Source organism: Eulemur rufifrons, chromosome 11 (assembly GCF_041146395.1).
Source record: "Eulemur rufifrons isolate Redbay chromosome 11, OSU_ERuf_1, whole genome shotgun sequence".
NCBI classification, from domain to species: Eukaryota; Metazoa; Chordata; class Mammalia; order Primates; family Lemuridae; genus Eulemur; species Eulemur rufifrons.
This window is the reverse complement of record NC_090993.1, coordinates 3,325,386-3,351,273: the sequence shown is the minus strand read 5'-3', so window position 1 is coordinate 3,351,273 and position 25,888 is coordinate 3,325,386. Positions and strand designations below refer to the sequence as shown.

Below are 25,888 nucleotides of genomic sequence, written 5' to 3'. Positions count from 1 at the left end.
TCTCTTTGCGCAACCCGCTCCCGCGGCCCCCGCGCAACCAGAATAACCGGCTGTCGCCGCCTCCAGCCGCCGGGAGGGCTAGAAGATGAGGCGCCCCGGACGGTCCGAGCAGTGCCGGACAAACGCTGGGACGCAGCCATGGGCCGCCGTCCGCGCCTGCCAGCCCGGGCAGTGGACCCGCAGCCGGAGCCGCGGCCCGGGGCAGCCTCCCGGCCGAAGCCTCCCGACCCGGAAGCGGCGCGGCGGCGGCCGGCGCGCGCGGCGGCGTGGGCGTGGCCGTGGGCGTGGCCCCGGCGCGGCGGCGGCGGCGCGCGCGGGTTGAACGAAGCGCGGCGCGCAAGTGGCGGCGACGGCGGCGGCCACGACGGCGGCGGTTGCTGCGCCCGGTACTGGGGCCGCTGCCTGAGGCGCAGGCGCCGTGGACTCGGCCCGCCCCGGGCAGCGGCTGGCTGTGGGCTCGTCATGGCGACCGAGAAGAGGCCTTTCCACCTGGTGGTGTTCGGCGCCTCTGGCTTCACCGGCCAGTTCGTGACCGAGGAGGTGGCCCGGGAGCAGGGGGACCCGGAGCGAAGCTCCCGCCTGCCCTGGGCCGTGGCGGGCCGCTCTCGGGAGAGGCTGCAGCGAGTGCTGGAGGAGGCCGCCCTGAAGCTGGGTAAAGGGCGCGGGCCGGGACGCGGCTTGGCGGCGGCGCCTCAGCCTCCTCGCAGCCCCCGACCCCGGCCGAGGACTCGACACCGCCCGAAACGAGCGTTTCTCCTCCGGGGACGCGCCCTCCGTCGCCCCCCAGCCCTGCTTGAGGACAGGAGGGGGAGAGGGATGTTTCAGATACTGTCATGGCTTTGTTCCACCCCTAAATGAAAAAAAAAAATTTTTTTTAAATAATATTTTTTCTCCTCTTCCCCGCTTTTGAATTTGTCCCTCCGTTTGGAGAGTCCTCCTGGCGAAATATAGTCAAGACCTTTCGTTGTCCCTTTCTCTGCTCCAGAGCAGGGATACCTGTTGGGTTTGAAGGTTTCTTGTTATTTGGTCCGATAGGAAAGTCGGGTGTTGGTTTTTTTCCTAGATTGTTTGTACTTTCCCTTTGCCTGGTGTTTTGGGGACGGGAGAGAAAGCTTATCGAGTTTTACTCATAACGTTGTGGCTTCTGTTTAAAATTTTTTTTAAAGAAGTTTTTTGCTTGTAGGAATCATTCGTCATCAAAAAAAAAAAAACGTTTGTGTATCTGGTTTGGACGTTTACTTACTCTTTCAGCATTCATGCAACATATACTTACTGGCCGGTCTTTTCCATGCTCGGTCCTGTCCTAAGTGCTGGGGTTGCAGAGGGGGAAAAAGGGGAGACAGACACAGACCCTACCTTCATGGTCGGGGGAGACGTCTAACTTAGGACTGCATGGATAGCCTTTAAATTTGGCTGTTAATTCTCCACCCTGGACTCCTCATACAGACAAATAGCTGTTAAGCGTTCTGGGCATACTACATTCTTTCTGTTTAACCTTTTAATTTCACACAGAGCCCTGTTTATTGTGGGAATATAGGATCTTTTGTTTGTGGATCTGTACAGAAGACCATGTAGGCTGGACTCTCCTATAACTCTTAGTGTTGCCACTACCCACACACAGAATCTTAACTAAAGAGATTTTTTGGTCTTTATTTTTCCGAAAGAAAGTAATTTCACTGTTAAAATATATTCTCCCATTTCTTTTTCCTGCTCAACGCCATGCAGGTACAGACTAGTTATCTACCATTTGTAATGCTCAAATCACGTTACTGTGGGGAGTGCACCTTGACCCACCAAAACCTGCATTGCTCTATTGAGTCAGTTAATTCTAATTATTTCCTTATTATGAGCCTAGGTATTTTTATATACAGTGTGCTTTTCACATCAGAGTTCTCTTTTGTTCTCATGATTTTGGTGTTAACAGACCCACTCCATCTCCTATAATTGGGTCATGTAATCGTTTAGTAGTTGATGAAAAACTATTTTTATGATATAAATTTCTTGATGGAGAGGAAGTCAGGACACTCATCCACTCAGCGTTGAAACCTGATTGTAAAATTGTCATGTTACACAGGGTTATTTACACATTGCTTATGTTAGATGATTTTTTAAAGGTTAGTAATTTTTTTAGTCACTGTTAGTATTAACTCTATTTTCCTCATAGATTTTTCCTTTTTTTTTTTTCCCCCTTGAGACAGGATCTTACTTTGTTGCCCACTCTGTTGCAGTGGCATCATCATAGCTCACTGCAACCTCAAACTCTTGGGCTAAAGCAATCCTCCTACCTCTGCCTCCCAAGTAACTAGAACTACAGGCATGTGCCACAGTGCCCGGCTAATTTAAAAAATTTTTTTTTAGCGAGATGGGGGTCTCACTATTGCCCAGGCTGATCTTGAACTCCAGGCCTCAAGCCATCCTCCTGCCTCAGCCTCCCAGCCTTTTCCTTTTTTATTACCTGATTAAAAACAGTTTTATCTCTTGTTTTCAAGGGGAATCAGCTTTCAGTTTTATCAGTATATTTAGTAATTTGCTGTCACTGATTACTGTAAAAAGAAGATCTGAGAAGATCTATTAAATGTCACTATACTGAGATTTTCTTTAAATTATTTATGTATTTTAGGAAGACCGACACTATTGTCTGAAGTTGGAGTAATCATCTGTGATATCACTAATCCAGCCTCACTTGATGAAATGGCTAAACAGGCGACAGTTGTCCTCAACTGTGTAGGACCAGTAAGTAATCAACCCTTCTTTGTATCAGAACAAACAATCCATTCATTTCTAGCAAAATCTGGTGTTTTATATTCCAGAGGAACATAAGGGCAGAGGACAGAAGAGTTGGTTGAAGGCCTTAACCCCATATGGGAAGTTTTTTCTTCTTGTGAGGAGTAAATGGTTATAACCAAAGTCTCCTGAGAGGGGGAGTGACAGGCTCTCTGTGACTGTATACTCAGGGAATGTGTCCTGGTTCCTTTCTTCACTGGCTACGGTTACAATATCCAGACTTTTTTCCCCCTTTTTTTTTTTACTGTATAGTATGCCCCTGCGGTAAAAAATGTTTGAGTATATACCCCCAATATATTTATTTATTTATGAATTATATTCATGTATTACTGTGTAAATATATATGTTAAAGATATGCACAAAAAAGTACTAAAAAGGACTAATTCATTTATTCAATATTTATTGAATGTTTACACCTCGAACACAATGGTAAACAAAACAGAAAATCCTCCTGAGCGCTCATGATTGGAAAGCAATAAAGGAAAATAAAAAAAGAAGAAAAAAACAGAAAATCCCTCTTGGAGCTTACATTCTTGTGGAGGAGACGGAAAAGATTATGATAGTAGATAATGATAAATGCTTTGAAGAAAAATTAAGCAGAGAAAGGAGATAAAGGAATTGGCACATCAGTGTTTTTTAGATGGATGATCAGGGAAGGTTTCTGTGAGGAGTTGACATTTGATCAGAGATCTAACTGAAATGAGACAGTTCATTCAGATCTGTGCTGAATATTGGAGGAGAGGATATTCCATTGAGAGCAGGTACAAAGGTCCTGAGCTAAGAGGACTGAGGAATGTTTGAGAAGCCAGCATGACTGGGCCAGGGAGCAGGGCAGAGGGCCAGAAAGTAAATTGGAGAGATACCCAGGAGCTAGGTCATGTCTGGTCTTACAAGTCATGGTCAGGATTTGGATTTTCTTCTAAATGTGACAAAGAGTCATTGAATGGTCCAAAGCAAGGGTGTGATCCGATTTAATTTTGAAGTTCTTTGGCTTGTGAGAGGAAAAATAGATAAGGGACCAACAGTAGAATGGTCCAAGCAAGACAAGCACCAGGGTAGCAGTGGTAGAGGTGGTGAGAATTGGTTGGGTTCAGAGTATATTTTGAAAGGAGAACAGCTTTCGCTACTGTACTGGATATGAGAGAGAGATACCAAGGATGACTTCTAGGCCGCCGGCCCGTGTAACAAGGTGCACGTTGGTTACATTTACTGATCTGAAGAAGCTATCACAATTGGCATGACATTTGGTTAAGCATCTGAAATACTAATTTTTCTTATTAAGAACAAAAATGGTTTTGAATTATTAGAAAAATATTTTTTTAGATTTATCTCATTCTTAACTAGCTTAGATTCCATCCATTAGGTCCACTGCTATAGTCAGTGTGAACTGTACACCCTCAACCAACTCCCTTTGCTTTTGGAAAAACTCCGACCCTGGTTCTTCTAACTCTCTGCTTACTCTTCACTTGAACATGAGCAACCCAGTGTGGCTAGAGAAAAGTGCATCCCCATGCTGACTGATCACACTTCATATGTGTGATTATGAACCTCATGTGGCACTTTGCACCTACAGCAATTCTGCTGTATTTCCTTTGGCTGTTCTCTCCTACTCTCTGAAGCAGTTTTACAACTTCCTTTTCCTCACACTTTTAGCATCCCATCTTTCTCTCTTATCTCATGATTTTATTTCTTTTTTTTTTTTCCTGTCTGCCTACCTGTGTTGTATCCTGTACTCTGCCTTACCTCTTGTTACAAGGAGAAACTGCTCCTGTTCTATTGGGCACAGTATTTGAAGACTTTATAGTTACACATTTTCTTGTTATCAATTTTCTATCTTTACTGAATTATTTCTACCAGTATTTATGTATGTATGTATGTATATATGAGGCAAGGGTCTCACTATATTGTCCAGGCTGGTCTCAAACTACTGGCCTCATGCAATGCTCCTGCCTCTGCCTCCAGAGTCTATCAGCATTTAAATATGTGATTGTATCTCTTATCTTTAAAACAATTTCTCTTGATTCCACATACCCCTCCAACTATACCATCTTTGGGGTGCCCCACCCCACCTTTTTTTTTTTTTTAGCAAAACTCTGAATTCTCATTACTTACTATCTCTACTTCCTCACTTCCTGCTCTAAGATACCCTTGTCAGGCTTTTATTATCCTCCCTACTCCAATGAAACTACTCTGCCGAGGTCCCATCCTGTCAAATCCAGTCATCAATTCTCAGTTCTCATCTTAATCAAAACTTTCAGCATTTGATCTACTTGATTACTTTCTCCTTGGCTTCTGCATTCTCACTTTCTCCTAGTTTCTTCCTGTCCACCAGCTTCATCCTAGAAGTCCTTGTCAGATTTTTTTTATCCTCCCCCTTCTAAGTGTCTGAGGTGTCAGAGTTCAAGCCTCAGAAACTTAGCAAACTCATTCAAGCATTAGGTTGCAATATACTGAAAATGACTGAATGAATGAGGGTGTCACTGTGGCCCCCTCTGGGTTGTGGAACTCTCCCACAGCCCCCGCAGGATACCTGTTGTATCCTGTATTTAATACATGACCACTTGACATGGCCCACTGAATGTGCCATAGTCCATTCATATGCTAACTATTAATAAAACCTTCAGTTTTTTTCTTTTTGTTTCCTCTAAAAATTAGCATGAATGAAAGTTCCAGTATGTACTTCCACAGTAAGTAGATCATTTTGTGATCTGCTTTCCCAAGGGAACGCACACCTACTTGGGAGACTGCTGGGTTGAACAGCAGAATTGCAATTTGACCTCTAAGCTAATTGGGTTCACAGGGCAGAAATGTCCCCTCTGAGATGAAGGATTGTTACTCACTGCAACCTCAAACTCCTGGGCTCAGGCAGTCCTCCTGCACTGGCCCCCCCCAAAGGGTTCATCAACGTTTGATTTCTTGATAACCAAGACTGTACTTCCAAGATTAAATGGCATTTCATTGATTTAAACTTGTCAGGAAAGAGTAACCTGTTGGTTTCTTTCCTTTTCCTGCAGTATCGATTTTACGGAGAACCTGTGGTAAAAGCATGTATTGAAAATGGAACCAGTTGTGTCGACATCTGTGGAGAGCCTCAGGTATGTAAAATGGAAAGGAAAAAACATGGAATCAACAACACATGATTTTCTTATTAATGAAGGAGAAAATATTTAGTGCAATTTTGAGACATTTAGAAGTTGACAACTCCTTTCTAGTGTTCAGAGATGCAGTTTCTATGGTATTCCCTTGATATCTTGAAGGAGAGCACTATTGGTGAGATCTTTAGCTTCAGTTTTCTTGAGTTTGTTTCTTAGGTCCTTAGTGTATAGGATATGCTGATTTTTGCAGCTATTAATGATACTTTATGCTGCAAACTGAATTAATTAAAACAGTATGCTATTTTATAATCCGAATTTCACTTTTGCAATTTTCATTTTGAATTCTTTTTAAAATGAGGCACCTTGGTAACATGACAGAAAATGTAAAATCCCCTCAACCTAAAAATTTTTAGCATTCCATTTATTGAATGCTTACCATTTGCCCAACACTAAGCAGGTTTTTATTGTTATTTTTATTTATTTATTTTATTTGTTTTGAGAGATAGGGTCTCACTCCGTCGCCCAGGCTGGAGTACAGTGGTGGGATCATAGCTGATTATGACCTTGAATTCTTGGACTCAGGCAATCTTCTTGCCTCGGCCTCCCGAGTAGCTGGGACTACAGGCTCATACCACCATGCCTGGTTAATTTTTTTTTTTAATGTTTCGTAGAGATGGGGGTCTCGCTTTGTGAACTCCTGGCCTCAAGTGATTCTCCCACCTCAGCCTCCCCAGTGCTGGGATTACAGGCAAGAGCCACCAACACCCGGCCTTTCTTGCCTTTCTTCCTTTTTTTATAGATGAGGAAATTAAAGGTTAAGTAATTTGCTAAGAGTCATGGACCTAATAAGCAGGAGAACTAGGACTTTAACTGAGGTTTGCCTGACTGCAGGAAGTAATGTGTTAACAGTCACTAAGCTACACTAGCACCTTTAAAATGGTAACCTCATATGTCTATGTAGTCTCTACTGATTGTTGTCATCAGTGTGCCAATATTATATGTGCTTAGAGTTTATCAATTGGTAATGTATATTGGAAAATACTAGGAAGGTGTAAATTACCAAAATTGATAAAAAATAGGCAGGAAACGTGAATTAAAAAAAACAAAACAAAACAATTCCTGTGTTACTTAAAATATCCCAGAACATAGAAAATAGTGAAAAGCTTGTAAGTCATCTTGAAAGCTACCATAAAAGTAATATAAAAATCTGGCAGGGCGTGGTGGCTCACGCCTGTAATTCTAGCACTCTGGGAGGCCGAGGCAGGTGGATCGCTTGAGGTCAGGAGTTTGAGACCAGCCTGAGCAAGGAGCGAGACCCCGTCTCTACTAAAAATAGAAAGAAATTATCTGGCCAACCAAAAATATATATAGAAAAAATTAGCTGGGCATGGTGGCGCATGCCTGTAGTCCCAGCTACTCGGGAGGCTGAGGCAGGAGGATCGCTTGAGCCCAGGAGTTTGAGGTTGCTGTGAGCTAGGCTGACGCCACGGCACTCACTCTAGCCCAGGCAACAAAAGCAAGACTCTGTCTCTAAATAAATAAATAAATAAATAAAATAAAATCTAAAAAAGTCAGAATACATAAAGAACTTTTACAAGTCAGTAATAGAAATGCAAATAACCCATTTAAAAAGTGGGCTGAGGGATAAGAAGAGACAAATCTTCTGTGCAGAATTCCAAATAATTTATGTACCTACTCCACTCTCAGGGACAGGGAGCAAAATTTTACACTGGAGAAACCTGCAGACACTGCCTTGGCTGGGTGTTCAAGGTCAACATCCAAACTGGTGAATCACGTTGCTAGTATGTTGCCTTGATAAGGTGCAATGAGAATGGCACTTTACTGCTGCAGTCTTCCTCTCAAAATCCATTATTCCAGTTTAATCAGGAGAAAAACATGAAATAAATTCCAGTAAAGGAGCAGTTTATAAAATGCCTGGCCAGCACTCCTCAAAATGGTCAAGGTCATTCGAAACAAAGAAAGTGTGAGAAACTGTCACAGCCAAAAGGAGCCTCAGGATACAGGACAACTAAATGTAATGTGGTGTCCAGGATGAGATCCTGAAACAGAAAAAGGACATTAGATAAAAACGAAATCTCAATAAACGGTTGACTTTAGTTAATAATAGTGTATCAATATTGGTTCATTAATTATAACAAATGTTAATGTAAAATACGTTAATGGGGAAACTGGATTTCAGAGTACGTGGGAACTACTATTCAATGTTTCTGTAAATCTAAAACTATTCTAGAAAACTAATTTTAGAAATAAGCAAAAGATTTGAACAGACATTATTCCCCTATCTCCTCTATCATCGCCTCCTTTCCTGCCCCTCCCTCTCTGTATATGCATAGTTACATTTCTGCAATGATGTTCATCTGTGTAATGCAATTTTGGGGGTGATTTTTTTTTGCTTGCTTTGTATTTTTAATATTAATTTAATTTTTATAATAGGTATTACTTTTACATTTAAAAATAATTCTAAAAATATTCAGTATCGTTAAGTCAGATAAGCGTGTCTGGTGTACCATCTGGCACACACTATGTGTTCGGTCAGTATTTGCTGAATAAGTAAAAAAAAATTGGGATAGTTACTATTTTGCTGCAGAGCAATACTGGTCAGCATTTTCCAAGTTTAATTGCTTTATCTTTAAAGAGAAATCATTTAATATTGATGTTTCTGCATAGCTCTGATTCAGATTCTTGTTCTGGATTTTTTAGTTTCTGGAATTAATGAAGTGGAAGTATCATGAAAAAGCTGCAGAAAAAGGGGTTTATATCATTGGAAGCAGTGGCTTTGACTCCATTCCAGCAGATCTGGGAGTAATATATACCAGAAATAAAATGAATGGTAATTATTGATCAATAAGCAATAATTGAATTTAACAATAGAAGGATTTCATGGTTGTAACTGTGATGAACTAAAATCTAGTTGGGAAAAGAAACATAGCTACAAATGAGTAATATTAAAACACATGTTTTGTTATTTCTGGGGGTTTTTTGTTTTTTTTTTTTTGAGACAGTGTCCCACTCCATTGGCCAGGCTAGAGTGCAGTGGCATTATTATAGCTCACTGAGACCTCAAACTCCTGGGCTCAAGCCGTCCTCCTGCCTCAGCCACCTGAGTAACTGGGACTACAGGTGTGCACCACCATGCCCAGATAATTTTAAAAATATTTTTTGTAGAGACGGGGTTTTGCTATGTTGCTCAGTGTTTTTAACATAGCTACACTTTTAATGAAATGCTATTGACACTATTGTTGAGATGTGGATAGTACTACAAGTGTTTTAAAATGAAGAATCGTCCATTGTCTCAATGTAGTTATGGTTAGAGCTGTAAAATTTCTGGAAAAAAATCTTTGGCAGCCATTATAAATCCAAACTTGCTTTGTTTAGGAATTAACATATTTTAAAGTATAATTTGTGCATATATTATAATTAAAAGGTTTTAAATTTTTAACCATCAAAGCTAGAATGTACACAGAAGTAGGCATCTTTTTTTCACCCCATTTATAAAATGAAGATAATTACTTAAGAGTGGAGAAAATCATCACTGTTACAGTAAAACAACTAAGGCTACTAATGTCATGCTTATTTAAAAAGTGTTCATTTAGAATATGACCTAAAAAAGGTAACTCCAGTGCCATATAAACTATTCTGGAGCTTAAAAAAGTGGAAAGTGCTCCTGTTTATATCAAAAAGTTAGCATAACTATGAAACCACAGTCTAACAAAGATAGCATAGATACATACAAAAACTACAAATAAATCTTGCTTGTGAAATTAGAAGTGAGAAGAAAATGTCTTATAGACAAACTAAGGCTTGGAAGTAAAAAAAGAGAATGCTATGTAAAAATTTAATAAATACCCAATGGTGGCCAGGCGCAGTGGCTCATGCCTGTAATCTCAGAATTTTGGGAGGCTGAGGTGGGAGGATTGCTTGAAGATAGGAATTTAAGACCAGCTTGAGCAACGTAGCAAGACTCTATCTCTACAAAAAACTTTAAAAAATTATCTGGGTGTGGTGGTGCGTGCCTGTAGTCCTAGCTGCTCAGGAGGCTGAGGTGTAAGGATCACTTGAACCCAGGAATTTGAGGTTGGGGTGAGCTATGACTCCATGGGACTCTAGCCCAGGCAACAGAGTGAGACCCTGTCTCAAAAGAAAAAAATATACAATGTCATTTAAAAAAAATGATATGTTAATACCCAGGTTTAACACTAGGAAGTTATATAATCACCACTTCATAAGATCAGAGGTAAAAAGCTATATCCTCCTCTCAATAAATGACTTGAAAATTGAAAACTCATGCCATTTACTGATTTTAGATTTTTAGGAATTTAGAAGAATACTTTCTTACATAATAAATGTTAGAACACAATAGCCAACACCATACTTAATGGTGAAACATTGGAACCATTCCCATTAAAAAGAGGAATGTGAATTGAATATCTTTAAAATATTTTGTCTACCAATCCATGGACCTAGTATGTCTCCATTTATTAAGAAAATTCTTTAAAATCTGTGAAGTTTAGAAGTTTTCTTCATGATCACCCTGCATATTTCTTATTGATGTTAATTTCTAAATATTTGATAGTTTTTGTTGTTATTTTGAATAGGTCTTTTTTTTTCTTAAGGGGAAAATAATACTTTAAGATTTGTAAAGAAAGTGTTTTTCACATACTGAAACCTTCAGCATTTTAACAAGTACCCCAGCTGATTTTTGATTCAGGTGGTCTACACTTTATTAGATTACTGTTTTAGTTGGTCTCTATGCTTTCTGTGGATAGGGTTAGATCACAGAGCCACATACCTAGGTTACATTCTCTGGTTATTTTATCAGAGTTTGAGAATTAGCCAGCCCATTATGTTTTTCTTTTCTGCTCTTCTGTTTTCTTTCTTTCTTTCTTTTTTTTTTTTTTTTTGAGACAGAGTCTGGCTCTGTTGCCTGGGCTAGTAGCGTGCACTGGAGTCATCATAGCTCACGGCAACCTCATACTTCTGGGCTCAAGCCATCCTGCCTCAGCTTCCTGAGTAGCTGGGTCTACAGGGACGCACCACCACGCCTGGCTAATTTTTAAAAAGTTTTTGTAGAGATGGGGTCTCACTATGTTGCTCAGGCTGGTCTCGAGCTTTTGGCCTTAAGTGATCCTCTCACCTTGGCCTCCTAGAATGCTAGGATTACAGACCTGAGTCACTACACCTGGCCCCATTATGGTTTTCTTTTGCCTCACTATTCTTGAGAAACTCAATAATTAAATATTTAACCACTATGCCTATGTATTATTAGTCTTCATGGTTAATATAATTTCTCTCTTTTTTCTGGCTTTGGTTTTTGATTTTTATTTTATGCTTATATTTTATTTCATTTTAACAGCTGTAAGTATTTTATAAGCCATCAAAGTGTGTGTTGATAGTTTTTGTGTGCATTCACCGTAAGCCACTACTAATGAGCCCCTTGAAAGCTGTCGTATTTGAAAACAGAGTAACTCCCCAAGATCTAATTTTGAGAACTGTGGCCTGTTGGGCCTTCCAGAATAAGCTGAATTGTTGCCTTATTGAGGGAGATTCTTAGTCTTTTCAGTTTAAATATTGGAAAAGACTTTTTCAGTACTGGCAGTTAGAGTTTATGTAAATTGCTCTTTCTTAAGTCTGTTTACGAAAGTATAATAAAACTGTTACCTGTACAGATTTTCTGGCTGTATCAGCAATAGGCTTAGTAAACGTGAGTGAATAGGAATAGTTTATTATTTACTTATCCTGGCTAAATAATAAAAAAATCTCGTTTGATTTTACGTTTACCATTCTTTTAACTCCTTCAGGTACTTTGACTGCTGTGGAAAGTTTCCTAACTGTACATGCAGGACCTGAGGTTCGTTCTTCTGTTTGTCAAGTGTTCTTTCAAGTTAATATTAAAAACATTTTGGAAATGATGCATGTGTCTTAAAAAGATTTAGATTAATTAAAATTCTTATGTATTTATAATTTTTAATGTATGAAAGTCACTATGTTTAATTTTAAAAAGTAAAGATATAAGATTACTGAGATTACTTTGACTTAAATATAACTTACATTAAAAACAACTGCACAATTCATTATATTAAAGTGAATTACCATGATCCCAACACTAAAGCCTCTGTTATTGTTGGGTAGTAAATGTTGTTGGCCAAGAAATTTTTCACTTTAGTGCAAGTCAGTATATGTTTATTATGTGCCTAACTTGGAGGTAGGTCCTGTTGTGACCATAAAAGAAATGTGTGAAGTAAATCTGGTCTTACTGAATTTATAGTCTATTTAGGAACATAAAACAGTTGCATTTCTGGGAAAGGATCATATTTTATGATAGTACTTTTATTGCCAGTAGTGCCTAGCCCAATTCTAGATTTGTTCTGTGGCTTCATAAGTATTTGTTCTAAAATGTATTCATTCAACAAATATTGTGTAGTGGTGCAGATGTATATAGCAGGGCAAGATAAAGTGACATGTCAGTGAATAAGACGCAAACCCAGCCCTTAAAAAGGTAATAGTTTAGTTTGACAGGAAGAGAAAGTGTTCGTTATTAAAGAGATGGGATGAAATACTGTAGGATTCTGAGAATGGAGAATACATCTAGATGGGAGTCCAGAGATCAAGAACTTTTTGGAGAAGCTGGGATTGGACAGAATTTCAAGGGCTGGTGCTGTGGAGATGTGAGGGAAGAGGAAATAGTATAACAAAGACACAAAGGTGGGATGGTGTAGAGCATGTTGGCTGGGTGCGGTGGCTCACGCCTATAATCCTAGCACTCTGGGAAGCCGAGGCAGGAGGATCGCTCGAGGTCTGGAGTTCGAGACGAGCCTGAGCAAGAGCAAGACCCCGTCTCTACTAAAAATAGAAAGAAATGATCTGGACACCTAAAAATATATAGAGAAAAAAATTAGCCGGGTATGGTGGCACATCCCTGTAGTCCCAGCTACTCGAGAAGCCGAGGCAGGAGGATTGTTTGAGCCCAGGGTTTGAGGTTGTAGTGAGCTACGAGGATGTCATTGCACTCTTGCCCAGGCAACAGATAGAGGAAAAAAAAAGAAAAGAAAAGGATTCTCTACTGACTGTAGTACCAAAAAGAAATTGAAGGATTGAGGAAATAAAATATAAATCGTATTTATGAACTTCAGAATTAAAAAAAAATTTTTAACAAGACTTCTGCAGAAAGATAGGTATATAAGTTGGGGCTAGATTAAGTGGTGATGGAGATGGGTGGGGAAGCAGCCATTAGCAGAGGATGGGTAGACGGACAGTGCGCTGTGTGTGTGCATAAATGTCTGCGCAGGAATGTGTCTTGACATTGTGAGGAATCAGTGCAAGATAGGAATAGGTTAAGAGTGGCAAATTTTGAAGGAATATCATCGATTAGTTGAATAATAATTACTTATTACAGAGAGCATAAATAATGGTAGGAAGAAAGAAGGGCTTATGTTGGTATAAATGTTGAATAAGATCTAGCTAATGAGTGTTAATGCTGCCTAGTTGGTCATGAAAATTCATCTCAAAACTATTAAATAAGGGATTATGTCTTGTCCAAATAGTAGTGAAATGTTGTTTGTAACAGTTGTAAGTTTCTTGGCTTTACATTTTAGTAATTACCCCTTAAAACATGTTTCTTCGACTCTTGAAATATTTTATTAGGGGTTGTGCATTCACGATGGTACCTGGAAGTCAGCAATTTATAGTTTTGGAGATCAGAGTAATTTGAGAAAACTACGACAAGCATCAAATCTGAAACCTCTCCCAATTGTTGGTCCAAAATTGAAAAGAAGGTATATTATCTCAGAATCTATTCTTTTTTTTTTTTCTTCTAGTCAAGTGAAGCAGTGGGAATGAGACTCTGTTCTTTAATGTATCTAAGATAATCTAAGTATATTGTTGTTACGTTGGCTATTAATAAAGTATGCTACTAAGAAAAGCTTGGAGACTATTTTGTAGTAGGTTCAGGATTGTTTTCAATATATTACCATAAGCTTAAGGACTTCATATATAATAATACATTTTAATACTAGGAAGAAAGTGAATTTTATGATGACTTTTTACTATCAATATAAAAATTAAATGTCAATTAAATTTTATCCAGTAAAACCACCATTTCAAAGTGTGCTGATCTTAATGTAGATTAATTAATTTCATTAATAGCACTTATGTGAGAACTTTATAGATTTGAGGTTAGGATTGGGCTGTTGAATGTTCTTTTTATTGTTTAGGAAAATTGATGGGGTAAAACATAGTTAAACTACATGTGTTAAATGTCCATGATATGAAGAATACTGCACTGTTTCACTTGTCATTTATTTGGGTATAGGTGTAGAGAACAAAGGAAGAATTATTGAAATAAATTTTAATTAAAAGAAAATCCACCACCTTTATTATTGTCTCAAAAAAAAGTTACTGATTTTTTTATTCAAAATTTGCCAGCTAAAGTTGTCACTGTAATTGGAGAAAATACAAAATATTCATGGGTCTGTCTTGCAGGTGGCCAATTTCTTTTTGTAGAGAGCTCAACGTATATTCCGTTCCTTTCTTGGGATCTGATGTGTCTGTTGTGAAGCGGACTCAGCGTTACTTGCATGAAAATTTAGAGGAATCACCAGTAAGTATATATGATTTATTTATTAGTAAAGAGTATTTTATGTTTGTTACAATTCCCCTATATGTTTAGGATATTTTTGTTTATAAGGCAAAAAAAGAAAGAGCTAAATAATGCAGGTTTCAGCTTCCAGAAATAGAATTGTTAGCGTAGAGCAGTTTGCATTTTATGGGGGTGGTAATAGCCATGCCCCATGATTCAGATCTTGCCTGCTGCATACCTTTTTATGATAACACAACAGCAGCAAATTCAGTACAAGAAATCCCGGTGTCATAAGCATTCAGCAGTCCCTGTTTAGTGTTTCGGCTGCTAGAAACACTCTTTATTGCTTGTGGAGATGTCTGCGACCTCTCTGTCCCTTCTCTCCTTGCTACCTCTGGAGCACCATCCTACTTGTGGGGAGGGAAGTGCTTGCTTTGACTGCTGAGACTTCAAGGGGAAACTGTATCTCGAGTTAAAAGGTGAAGGGTGGCCAACTAAAATATATATAGAAAAAATTAGCCGGGCATGGTGGCACATGCCTGTAGTCCCAGCTACTCGGGAGGTTGAGGCGGTAGGATCGCTTAAGCCCAGGAGTTTGAGGTTGCTGTGAGCTAGGCTGACGCCACGGCGCTCACTCTAGCCCGGGCAACAAAGCGAGACTCTGTCTCAAAAAAAAAAAAAAAAAAAAAAGGTGAAGGGTGTTTTCTCATAGAAAGGGTTGTAAGTAGAGTCTGCATTCTGTAATGTATTGTTGCTAAACTCAGATATATATTATAGATCATGTGGACTTTTGTGTTCAGTGAAATGGGGAAGCTAATTACCATTTGTAACAATTTCTTTAAAAAATAGTCTGCCAATGTCTGGTCTCTGAACAAGCTTATAGAACATCATGCGTTCATAAAGTGGAAATTGCTTTTGTTCCATATTTGTGACTGAAGAGAAAGTTAGAAGTAGCCAACATCCTTGTATTACTTGGTGTAAAATGCAGGGAGTAACATTCTAACTTTCTATTCTCAATCTAGGTTCAGTATGCTGCTTACGTAACCGTGGGAGGCATCAGCTCTGTCATTAAGCTGATGTTTGCAGGACTTTTCTTTTTATTCTTTGTGAGGTTTGGCATTGGAAGGCAACTTCTCATAAAAGTAAGTCAGATTTTATGAAATTGATTTTTAGAAATATTTTCCATGAGTTTTTAAAAATATCACTGAGGTTTTTTTTCCCCCCCTTTAGTTCCCATGGCTCTTCTCCTTTGGTTATTTTTCAAAACAAGGTCCAACACAAAAACAGGTAATCCTTTCTTTTATATTCAGAGCTCTAAAATAATATTTTCCTTTATTTTTACTTTTCCTCAGTGTAGTGACAATATCATCTAAAACTTGATGGGGCATTTACTGTGTTGTAGACACTCTTTTAAATTTTTAAATTAGATTACTTAATCTTTTCAAACACTCCTTAGATGTATGTATTATTATCTGTGTTTTACAAGTGAGGGAACTGAGGCACAGAGAGGCTAAGAAACCTGCCCAAGGTTCAACAGCTATAAATGGTCAAGGTGAGATGAGAACCCATCCATCCGGCTCCAGAAAATATATTCTCTGTACTTCATAGAAATCTCAAGTATTTTTCTCCTCTGTTATCTTTTCCTTGTGACTCCCCTGCCCCCAAGTCTCACTTTCTCTTCCACATACCCTGAATTCCCACAGTAGATAAAGTAAATCACCAGGCATCCAACATCCTCAGCAGTAGGAAGGCCTCATTTCCTACCGTTTGGCTTACAGATCCCACCCTGAGTGAGGCCGTGGGTCATTTAGCTTTCCTCTCCTTCCCACGAGGCACTCCCACATGGAAATCCCAGTGCTGATTCTTTGCTTTTTTTTTTTTTTAAGACAGGGTCTCTCTGTTGCCCAGGCTGGAGTGCAGTGGTGCCGTCATAGCTCACCACTCACTGCAGATTCCCACTTCCGGGCTCAGATGATCCTCCTGCCTCAGCCTCTCAAAGTGCTGGGCTTACAGATGTGAGCCACTGAGCCAGCCTGTTTTATTTTTCGTCAGTCATGCCTCCATCTCCTCTCAGTAGCCCAGCCCTCATCCCTATCTGCAAATTATCTCAACTCCTACTTCACTAAAGGAATTGAGAGAACCTGTTGTGTGGCCCCTCAAATCCGTACTCTCGGATCTACTGTCATTGTTCCCAGCTTCACCTTTTTTCCTCTTCTCTGGAAGATGCGTTCTTCTGTACAAGGCTAATCTTCCCACCTGTGCTCTTCACAACTTGAGCAGTTACCATGTTGCAGGCAATGGGCTATGTGCTTTATGTGCTTTACGTTAAAGGTATCATTATCAGCTGGGCACGGTGGCTCACGCCTGTAATCCTAGCACTCTGGGAGGCCGAGGTGGGAGGATCCATTGAGATCAGGAGTTCGAGACCAGCCTGAGCGAGAGCAAGACCCCATCTCTACTAAATATAGAAAAATTAGCCAGGCGTGGTGGCGTGCACCTGTAGTCCCAGCTACTTGGGAGGCTGAGGCAGGAAAATTGCTTGAACCCAGGAGTTTGAGGTTGCTGTGAGCTGGGCTGACACCATGGCACTCTATCTAGCCCAGGTGACAGAATGAGACTCTGTCTCAAAAAAAAAAGTATCATTATCGTCCACTTTTTACAGTTGAGGAAATAAACAGAAAGGGTTTTATTTGCCTAAGTTCACATAGCTGGATATGGTGGATCTGAGATTCAGAATAGCCTGAGTCTTAGCTATGACTGCTGCTTTTGTTCAGACTCCCGTGGCTTCATCAGTTGATAATTCCTTTTCTCTCCTCTAGATTCTGCCTCCTGCCTCTCTACAGGTTCTTTCTCCTTACCCTATAAACATGTCCGTGTCTTTCCCAACTAAAAAAGAGCCCTCACCCTTCCTTCACCCTTTATTGCCCCTCGCTAAAGTCACCATTGACCTTACAACTGCTAAATGCTCTTTAGTCCCGATTCATCTGTTGTCTTTGACATTATTGTCCTACTTGAAGTACTTGCTTCTCTTGGCTCCTGAGATAATTGCTCTCTGAAGTTTTCTGTCTGCTTTTTCTCCTCCTTTGCTATGCTATATCCTCATCGTCTTTCTACTCCTTAAATGTGGATCATTTAAGTGGGCCCCAGGGTTCCCTGCTACTTCTGCTTCTCACTCACTCTCCCTAAGTGATCTCAGCGGTGCTCTTAACACATACATTTGTATCTCCAGATTTATGTATCTACCTATTTCATTAGCTGTATATCCTCCAGGTACTTGACACTCAACATGTCAAAATCTGAATTTCTTTACCCCAAACTCTCTTCTTCTTTCTATATTTCCCATCTCAGTTGGTGGTACTATCATCTGCCCAGCAAGAAGCATAAGCATCATTCTATATTTTTCTCCAAACCCGTCACAGCTGCCTGTCAGGTTTTTTCCTGTGTCTCTTTTTCTTCTAATTATGGTAAAACACACAGAACATGCAGTTTACCTTAACATACCAATTTATCTTAACCATGTTTAAGTTTTGAGTGCTATTAAGTACATTTATATTATTGTGTAACCATCACAGTCAGTTCACCTCCAGAACTCTCTTCATCTTGCAAGACTGAAACTCTATACCCATTAAATAGTAACTCCCCATCTCTCCTTCCTCCCAGCTCCTGGCTGCCACCATCTGTCTCTGTGAATTTGACTACTTTCGGTACCTCATATGAATGGAATCATACAGTCTTTGTCTTTCTGTGACTAGCTTATTTCACTTGGCACAATGTCCTTAAGGTTCATACATATTGTAGCATGTGTCAGAATTTCCATCCTTTTTAAAGTTGAATAATATTTCATTGTATGTATGTGCTACATTTTGTTTATCCATTCATTAGTCAGTGTACACTTGGGTTGCTTCCAGCTTTTGGCTGTTGTAAATTATGCTGCTGTGAACATGGGTGCACACGTATCTGTTCAAGACCCTGCTTTAAATTCTTTTGGGTATACACCCAGAAGTGGAATTGCTGGATCATATGTTAATTCTATATTTAATTTTTTGAGGAGCGACTAAATGGTTTTCCATAGTGGCTGCACCATTTTACCTTCCCACCAGTGGTATACCAAGGTTCCAGTTTTTCCGTATCCTCCCCAACATTTGTTATTTAATATTTTCTGGGTTTTTTTTTTTTGAGACAGAGTCTCACTCTGTTGCCCAGGCTAGAGTGAGTGCCGTGGCGTCAGCCTAGCTCACAGCAACCTCAAACTCCTGAGCTCTAGCGATCCTACTGCCTCAGCCTCCCAAGTAGCTGGGACTACAGGCATGCGCCACCATGCCCGGCTAATTTTTTCTATATATATTTTTAGCTGTCCATATAATTTTTCTATTTTTAGTAGAGATGGGGTCTCACTCTTGCTCAGGCTGGTCTCGGACTCCTGAGCTCAAACGATCCGCCCACCTCGGCCTCCCAGAGTGCTAGGATTACAGGCGTGAGCCACCACGCCTGGCCTGAGTTTCTTGTGATAGTAGCCATTCTCATGGGTGTGAGGTGATACCTTGTGGCTTTGATTTGCGTTGACCTAATGATCAGTGATGTTGGACATCTTTTCATGTGCTTATTGGTCATTTGTAATACCTTCTCTGGAGGAATATCTATTTGAGTCCCTTTGCCCATTTTTGAATAGGGTTGTTTGTTTTTTGTTAAGTTTTAGGGGTTGTCTGTATATTCTGGATATGAGTTTCTTATCAGACACATGTTTTGAAAATATTTTCTCCTCTTCTTTGGGTTGCCTTTTACTCTGTGGATAGTACAGGCCCTTATCTCTGAGCTGAACTTTTTGTAGCCTTCGTATGGTTTCTTTCTAATCCATCTTCCACTGCTGTCTGAGAGATCTTTCTAAGACAGAAAACCTGACCTTGTCACTGCCTGTGAAAAATTTCCGTGACTCACTGGTTTGGCAGTGATTTTTAACTGGGATTTCATACATGCGAATCACCTAGAGAGCTTTTTCCAAATACACAGGCCCTCACACTGCTTCTGGGCATTCTGATGCAGCAGGCCTGGAGTGGTGCCTGAAAGCGTAGAGCAGTGGTTCTCCGCTCTAGGAGAGAACTCGAAACTGATGACCGGAGATTTTGGTTCAGTTGGTCTGGGATGTGGCCCGAGCATGGGGGTTTTAGAAATCTCCCCAGTGATGCTGATGTGCTGCCAGGGTTGGGAATCACTGCTGTGCAGGTGGGAAGGTTCCAGGTCAGGTTTGGGTGATTTTGGAACACGCCCTGGAGTACGACCGGCTGGAAGTCCATGTCCAGAGGGGGGAGGCCATCCTAGGCTCCTCATGACCTAGTCCTGGATGCCAGATGGTTTTATTTTTCATCCACCTCTGATTCATTGGTAGTAGCAACCCAGAGACTATGTTGAAAATAGTTCTGAAGCTGAAATGTGTGCATAGCCTGAGAGAGGGTCATGACAGGTTAGCGTGGGTGCCACAGCAGGGGAGGGGACAGGTGTGGCATGTGTCTGATCTGTCTGCATCTCTTGAGTTACATGTGCTAGGTACACCATGCTGCTGCCTCCCTCTGTCTCTTTAAATAATGGTTTCTACTTTCTGGAATCCATCCTACTTTTCTGTGTAGTAAATTATTAAAATGTGTGTGTGTGTGTGTGTGTGTGTGTATGTGTATACATTTCACAACGCTGCCCTCTGCTCCAGTGGATGTAGTAACATCCTCCTCTGAGCTATTTCTGCATCTTTTAGTCTGTGTCTCATACTGTTATGTATTTCTCTCCCCCACTAAATTATATTAATTAGCAGTAGGAAAGACAGGGACCATATATTTATTTATTTATTTATTTATTTATTTTTTGAGACAGAGTCTCGCTTTGTTGCCCTGGCTAGAGTGAGTGCCGTGGCGTCAGCCTAGCTCACAGCAACCTCAAACTCCTGGGCTTAAGCGATCCTACTGCCTCAGCCTCCCAAGTAGCTGGGACTACAGGCATGTGCCACCATGCCCGGCTAATTTTTTTCTATTTTTAGTTGTTTGGCTAATTTCTTTCTATTTATAGTAGAGACGGGGGGGGGAGGGGGTCTCGTTCTTGCTCAGGCTGGTCTTGAACTCCTGACCTTGAGCGATCCACCCGCCTCGGCCTCCCAGAGTGCTAGGATTACAGGCGTGAGCCACCGCGCCCGGCCAGGGACCATATATTTATGTCTCATACTTATGTCTCTTAAATGAGTATGAGACACATACTCATTTAAAGCATAAAATGAGAAAATACACAGTTTGGACCAAGGACATTTTCTGGGAAAAAAAATCCATTTTACAAAAATTCTATCTATATTAAGGGAAGCAATCTTGGAGTGTCTGCATCATCATTGCATAATTAGCACCTCAGGTTATATTTATTTAATCTGTTGAAAGTCTGAAGAAGCACAGCCCTATCTGGCAATGCTGTGATGAATAACTCTTTGTCGATACTTAATAAAAATTTGATGATCATGATTTAATTGTGACCTTATTACTAAATTTAGTGATTATGAAAGATGCTAAAATAAGTCCTCTAGAATTTAACTTTTTGAATTGAATTTTTATATCTCTAAGTGGAACAATTATGTATCTGTGCCCCAGGCCCATATTTCTTTTACTCGCTGGCTATTTTTGTCTTGTCACATAAAACAAATATCTAAAACCAGATTTCCATATTCCAACCCGCACCCCAATAAAAACTACCTTCAAGAATCATTCTCTCTTCCCTGTTTCTCACCACCTCTCTCCCCTACATCACACCAGTCATCAAAACTTATAGCTCCAGAGAATTAATTTTTCCTCCATGCTTAAAGGATAAGATATTCTGGGAAAATATCAGTGTTCTTAATCTACTGAAAGTGTCTCATATGAAGTAGAATAGTAGGTTTTATTATGTTCCAGGAGGAAATGACATATTTATTAAATAAGCCCTTTGCTTTCTCTTTCATAGATTGATGCCTCATCATTTACGTTGACGTTCTTCGGTCAAGGATATAGCCAAGGCCTTAGTCCTGATAAGAACAAACCAAATATCAGAATCTGTACTCAGGTGAAAGGACCAGGTATTCACATATGACTTAAGAATGCTTGGGAGTTTTACGTTGTCTTAAGCTATAAAGTCAGATGCTATTACAATGTATTCTTTTTGAAGCCTGATTTTTTAGAAATACATTTGCACAAATTTTTTAAGTAATTTAAAATTATACTGTCAAAGGAAGGATTGAAATCATTCGTATAATCCAATTTTATTAGCGCATTCTTCCCTCTGGTTTTCTTTTTCGGTATAATGCAATAATTCAGAATGGCAAATTTTAATTAGTATTAGTAAGAAAAGGGGCTGGTTGATATTTACCTATTTCAGACTCATACACAAGCAGTATAATTATAACATCAGTCAAATCTGTGATCTGCCTCTAAGGTTTCTTTGGAGTCTCTGAACACTCTGACATTGTTTAGAAAATGGGTGTGCACACGTGCATTTTTCAGGAGAGGGTAATGGCTTTTGATAGACGGTTAAAAGGATACATTGCCCAAAAAGTTTAAGAGCTCTTGCTATAAATTTTAGAGAACTATACAGAGACAGGCCCCCTTGAGAATTAGAGTAAAATTGTAAGTTTAATTATAATCATCCCTGATAGGTCACAGGGAGTTTGCATCTTGCCTTTTTTTTTTTCTTTTTTTCAAATTCCCACCTGACTTTTAAAGATACATTGACTATATTTTTATTATTTGACAGGAATATAAATGTTAATGTCCTACGTGGTTATAGACTTTTTAAAAGTTACTAATGTTTATAGTCACTTGTTTTTCTTTAATAAATTGAGATTTTTTTTAAGTATGTGAGTGCAGATAGGGATCAGCTTAGTGTATTAATAGAGAAACAAAAAACGTACAATCATTGGCTTCAATTATTGTCAAGAAGCTGCCTATAGTATTCAGTACAGTAACATGCTGTACAGGTAAAAAAAAGAAATTTATAAAAAGAAATAAATTTTAAAAATTAAAAAAAAAAGGCAGCAGTGCAGTGTGGTGGGTAAGAGGATGCACTCTGGAGACAGCTGCCTGGATGGGATTCCGGCCCAGCCACTGCCGGACTTTGTGAGTTTGGACAAGTCAGTCACTTAACCTTTCTATGCTTCAGTTTTCTCATCGATAAAATGAGGATAAAAATATTATATTAACCTCAATAATTGTTAAGAAAATTGAATTTAATAGACTTAAAGCACTTAGTATGGTACCTGACAATAAGTACTGTATAAATATTGTTATTTTTGTTATTAAATGACCAGAGTATCTATTGAAAAAAATTCTATATGTCTAGAGTTAGATATGAAATCTACCATTTGATTTTTGGGTGTTGTTGAAAGCATACTTCATGAATACTTTTTCCTTGATCACCTGTTTCCTGCAGAGGCTGGCTATGTGGCTACACCCATAGCTATGGTTCAGGCAGCCATGACGCTTCTAAATGATGTCTCTGATCTTCCTAAGGGGTAAGTTTGGTTTTCTTCTAATTAGAAGACATCTTTTTTATCTGTGTTACATTTTAGCTGATTTTGATTTGATTTTCAGGTTTTGAGTCTGCTTGTAAGTTTCTAGGTCAGTTCCTTTGATCTAAAGATACAGGTAAATTAAAACTGTGAGGACAGTTTCTTACCAGCCTCTGGGAACAACTGTGGAGGTAAATGAGGGGCGACAGAAAAGTTTGGGAGCCATTTTAAGTTAGCTCCCGTTCTTTAGAAAAATAGCTCAAGTCCAGAATCAGCCACTCAAAACAAGTCCCTGTTGTTAAATAGTATTAACAGGAGCTGCTCATCAGTGCTGAACTAGTGCTGGTAGTGGGAGCCCGGACTGACACCAAGCGTAAATTGAATCACGGGATTCTGGCTGTATGATCAGCAAACGTACTATCTTATTGGAACATTTAGCTGTTGCCCTAAAACTAGGCCAACTTTACAAATGAAGATAGCCCTGCACCTGGGAAGTAAATCAGGCATAACCTAAAATAGTATTATGTAATAAAAATAAAATTTGTATATAGTAAAACATAATTAAATTTTTTCAAATACTTATGTACCCTTTGAAAATATTTAGCATTTTACAAATGTTAGCTATTGTGTTTAAAAAGCTTTTCATCCAGTTTAAGTCCTATTTACACTTTAATAATAATTGATTACCTAAATTTATCCTATTCAGGTCTTTTTTTAATCCTCCTGAGTCTGAGGACTGTCTTCATAAACAGCAGCAGTTACTCAGGTTGATGACGCTCAGTGTGCTGCATGGACACAGTCTGAGCAGGAGCTGAGCCAACCTAGATGGGATTGGTTGTGGTACTACTTTCTCCTGAATGACAGCTACTTGCTCATTTGGCTGATTTTAGGAATGGAACCCAAAGTAGCCATGATAGTATCAAGACTCAGGTTTTCATGAGTTCTGCAGATTTGATAGCTAGTACTGCAGAGCAGGGGGTTGGAGAGGACCTGTGTGAACTGTTTTCTCTTGTTATTGTTTTACAGGGGTGGGGTCTTCACGCCTGGAGCAGCTTTCTCCAAAACAAAGTTGATTGACAGACTCAACAAACATGGCATTGAATTTAGTGTCATTAGCAGCTCTGAAGTCTAAATATTTGAAGAATTAACTGAAGTCATAAAGTGCATGAATTAATAGCTTCTGTATTTGATACTTGAAATTCTTCTATAAGCCTGTCTGATTATATATGGAAAAGATTGTCAAATCTAAAATATCTACAAATTAAAAGCAGGAAATTATACTACCTTAACCTTAATTTCACATCTCAGCTGATTTTGTGATTTTATTGCTTGTAAGAGAGAACTAACATTTGACTTACTTTTTTACCGAAATGTTCCTGGAAAATTTTTATGAATGAGCTGGCGCGTCTGATGGTGGAGGCAGTGTCCCTGTCTTTGTTGTTAACAGCTTTCCTCAGTGAAGGTGCCCAGACTGGCATTCATTTAGGACAGTAACTGCTGCTTTCCTTGCCAGGGTATGAATGGAATCTCACCTTCCGGTGAGTTTGTCTACGTATTGTGTGAGCCTTTGCTAAATGAAACAGCACTTTTTGCTATTTTAGCCTAGTTTTTCACCCATCTACACTGACTGATTTTGGACTGTTACCTGAGTTGTATAGTTGTATAATAAAGGGTTGTCAATTGAATGGTGGTTTTGTGTTTGGACCTGCCTAGCTATTTGTGTCGTGGTAAAAATGTGCTGCTTAAGTGGTCTGACCTGTTTACTACAAATAATTGGGCTTGTCATTCTTTCTTTCCCTGGTACTATACCTGTGATTAGTTTTAAGGATAGAGTTTGTAAGATTCTATTGATTTTTCATTGCCTACGCAGAATTTTTCTCTAATTTACTTTTTGTATTTTAACTAGGTTTTCCACAGAAGCCCTAAAATAAAGCAAAGGACTTTTCCTTTTGTAATAAGCACATAATAAACATAGTGTTCGTGTTGTTCATTACCTAAAGAAGACACCCCTTTATGGAATTTCTACTTAAAGATGAGAAGCATAACATATTTAAGATTATTATTTGTGTTGGGAGACCATTCTGTGCTGCCTACACAGGAGAAGGAGGGTGTCTAACTTGAACAGGGAGATTCTTGGTGGTACTGCCCTCCCTAACTGCCTACTCTGCCCTGGCCTGGTCATCACAAGACAGGGATTTTAGTCTCAGCTCTGCCCTAACTTGTGGGACATTAGAAAAGGTTTTATCAGCTCTAAAATTAGAAAGCTGTACAGGAGGCCAGGCATGGTGGCTCTTGCCTATAATCCTAGCACTCTGGGAGGCTGAGGCAGGAGGACTGCTTGAACTCAGGAGTTTGAGACCCTATCTCTACTAAAAATAGGAAAAAAATTAGCCAGGTGTTGTGGCACATGCCTGTAGTCCTAGCTACTCGGGAGGCTGAGGCAAGAGGATCACTTGAGCCCAGGAGTTTGAGGTTGCTGTGAGCCACTGCACTGTACCCAGGGTGACAAAGTAAAACTCTGTCTCCAAAAAAGAAAAGAAAAGCTGTATAGGAGCAATAGATCCCAGGACTGGCTGCCTGTCAGAATCTCAAAACAACAGTAGGTTCCGAAGTACCCCCAGCAGTTTGTATTCGGGAGTCTGGAGGGCAGTGACTAGGAGTCTGTGTTTGAGATCTGCGTTTGGGAACCACTGGATGCAGTTTCATGTTCTGTGTTCTTTCCAGCTTTGCAGAGTATGCTCAAGCTTGACACTCATCTACGAAAGTAGCGGTGTGACCCCGTCCTCCAGCTTGAAGTACAAGTGGGTCTCATTCTGATTTCCCTTTTAATCCCCTAAGGTTCCACCTGTTCTCATTTGCCAAAAGTATATGACTCATCTCAGGTGAGTAAACTGCACATTGTCCAAGAAC

General features: G+C 39.7%; 1 protein-coding gene across 1 annotated transcript; it reads left to right on the top strand.

The window, feature by feature from the left end:
• The first annotated feature begins 309 nt into the window (after positions 1-309).
• Positions 310-24,950, top strand: SCCPDH (saccharopine dehydrogenase (putative)). The gene is made up of 12 exons (XM_069484531.1): positions 310-652; positions 2,621-2,733; positions 5,799-5,879; positions 8,601-8,730; positions 11,699-11,748; positions 13,542-13,672; positions 14,379-14,496; positions 15,498-15,617; positions 15,706-15,762; positions 21,439-21,550; positions 22,900-22,981; positions 24,005-24,950. The coding sequence occupies exons 1-12, from the start codon at positions 463-465 to the stop codon at positions 24,108-24,110; spliced, it is 1,290 nt and encodes a 429-aa protein (XP_069340632.1). The 5' UTR covers positions 310-462; the 3' UTR covers positions 24,111-24,950.
• The last annotated feature ends 938 nt before the right edge of the window (positions 24,951-25,888 follow it).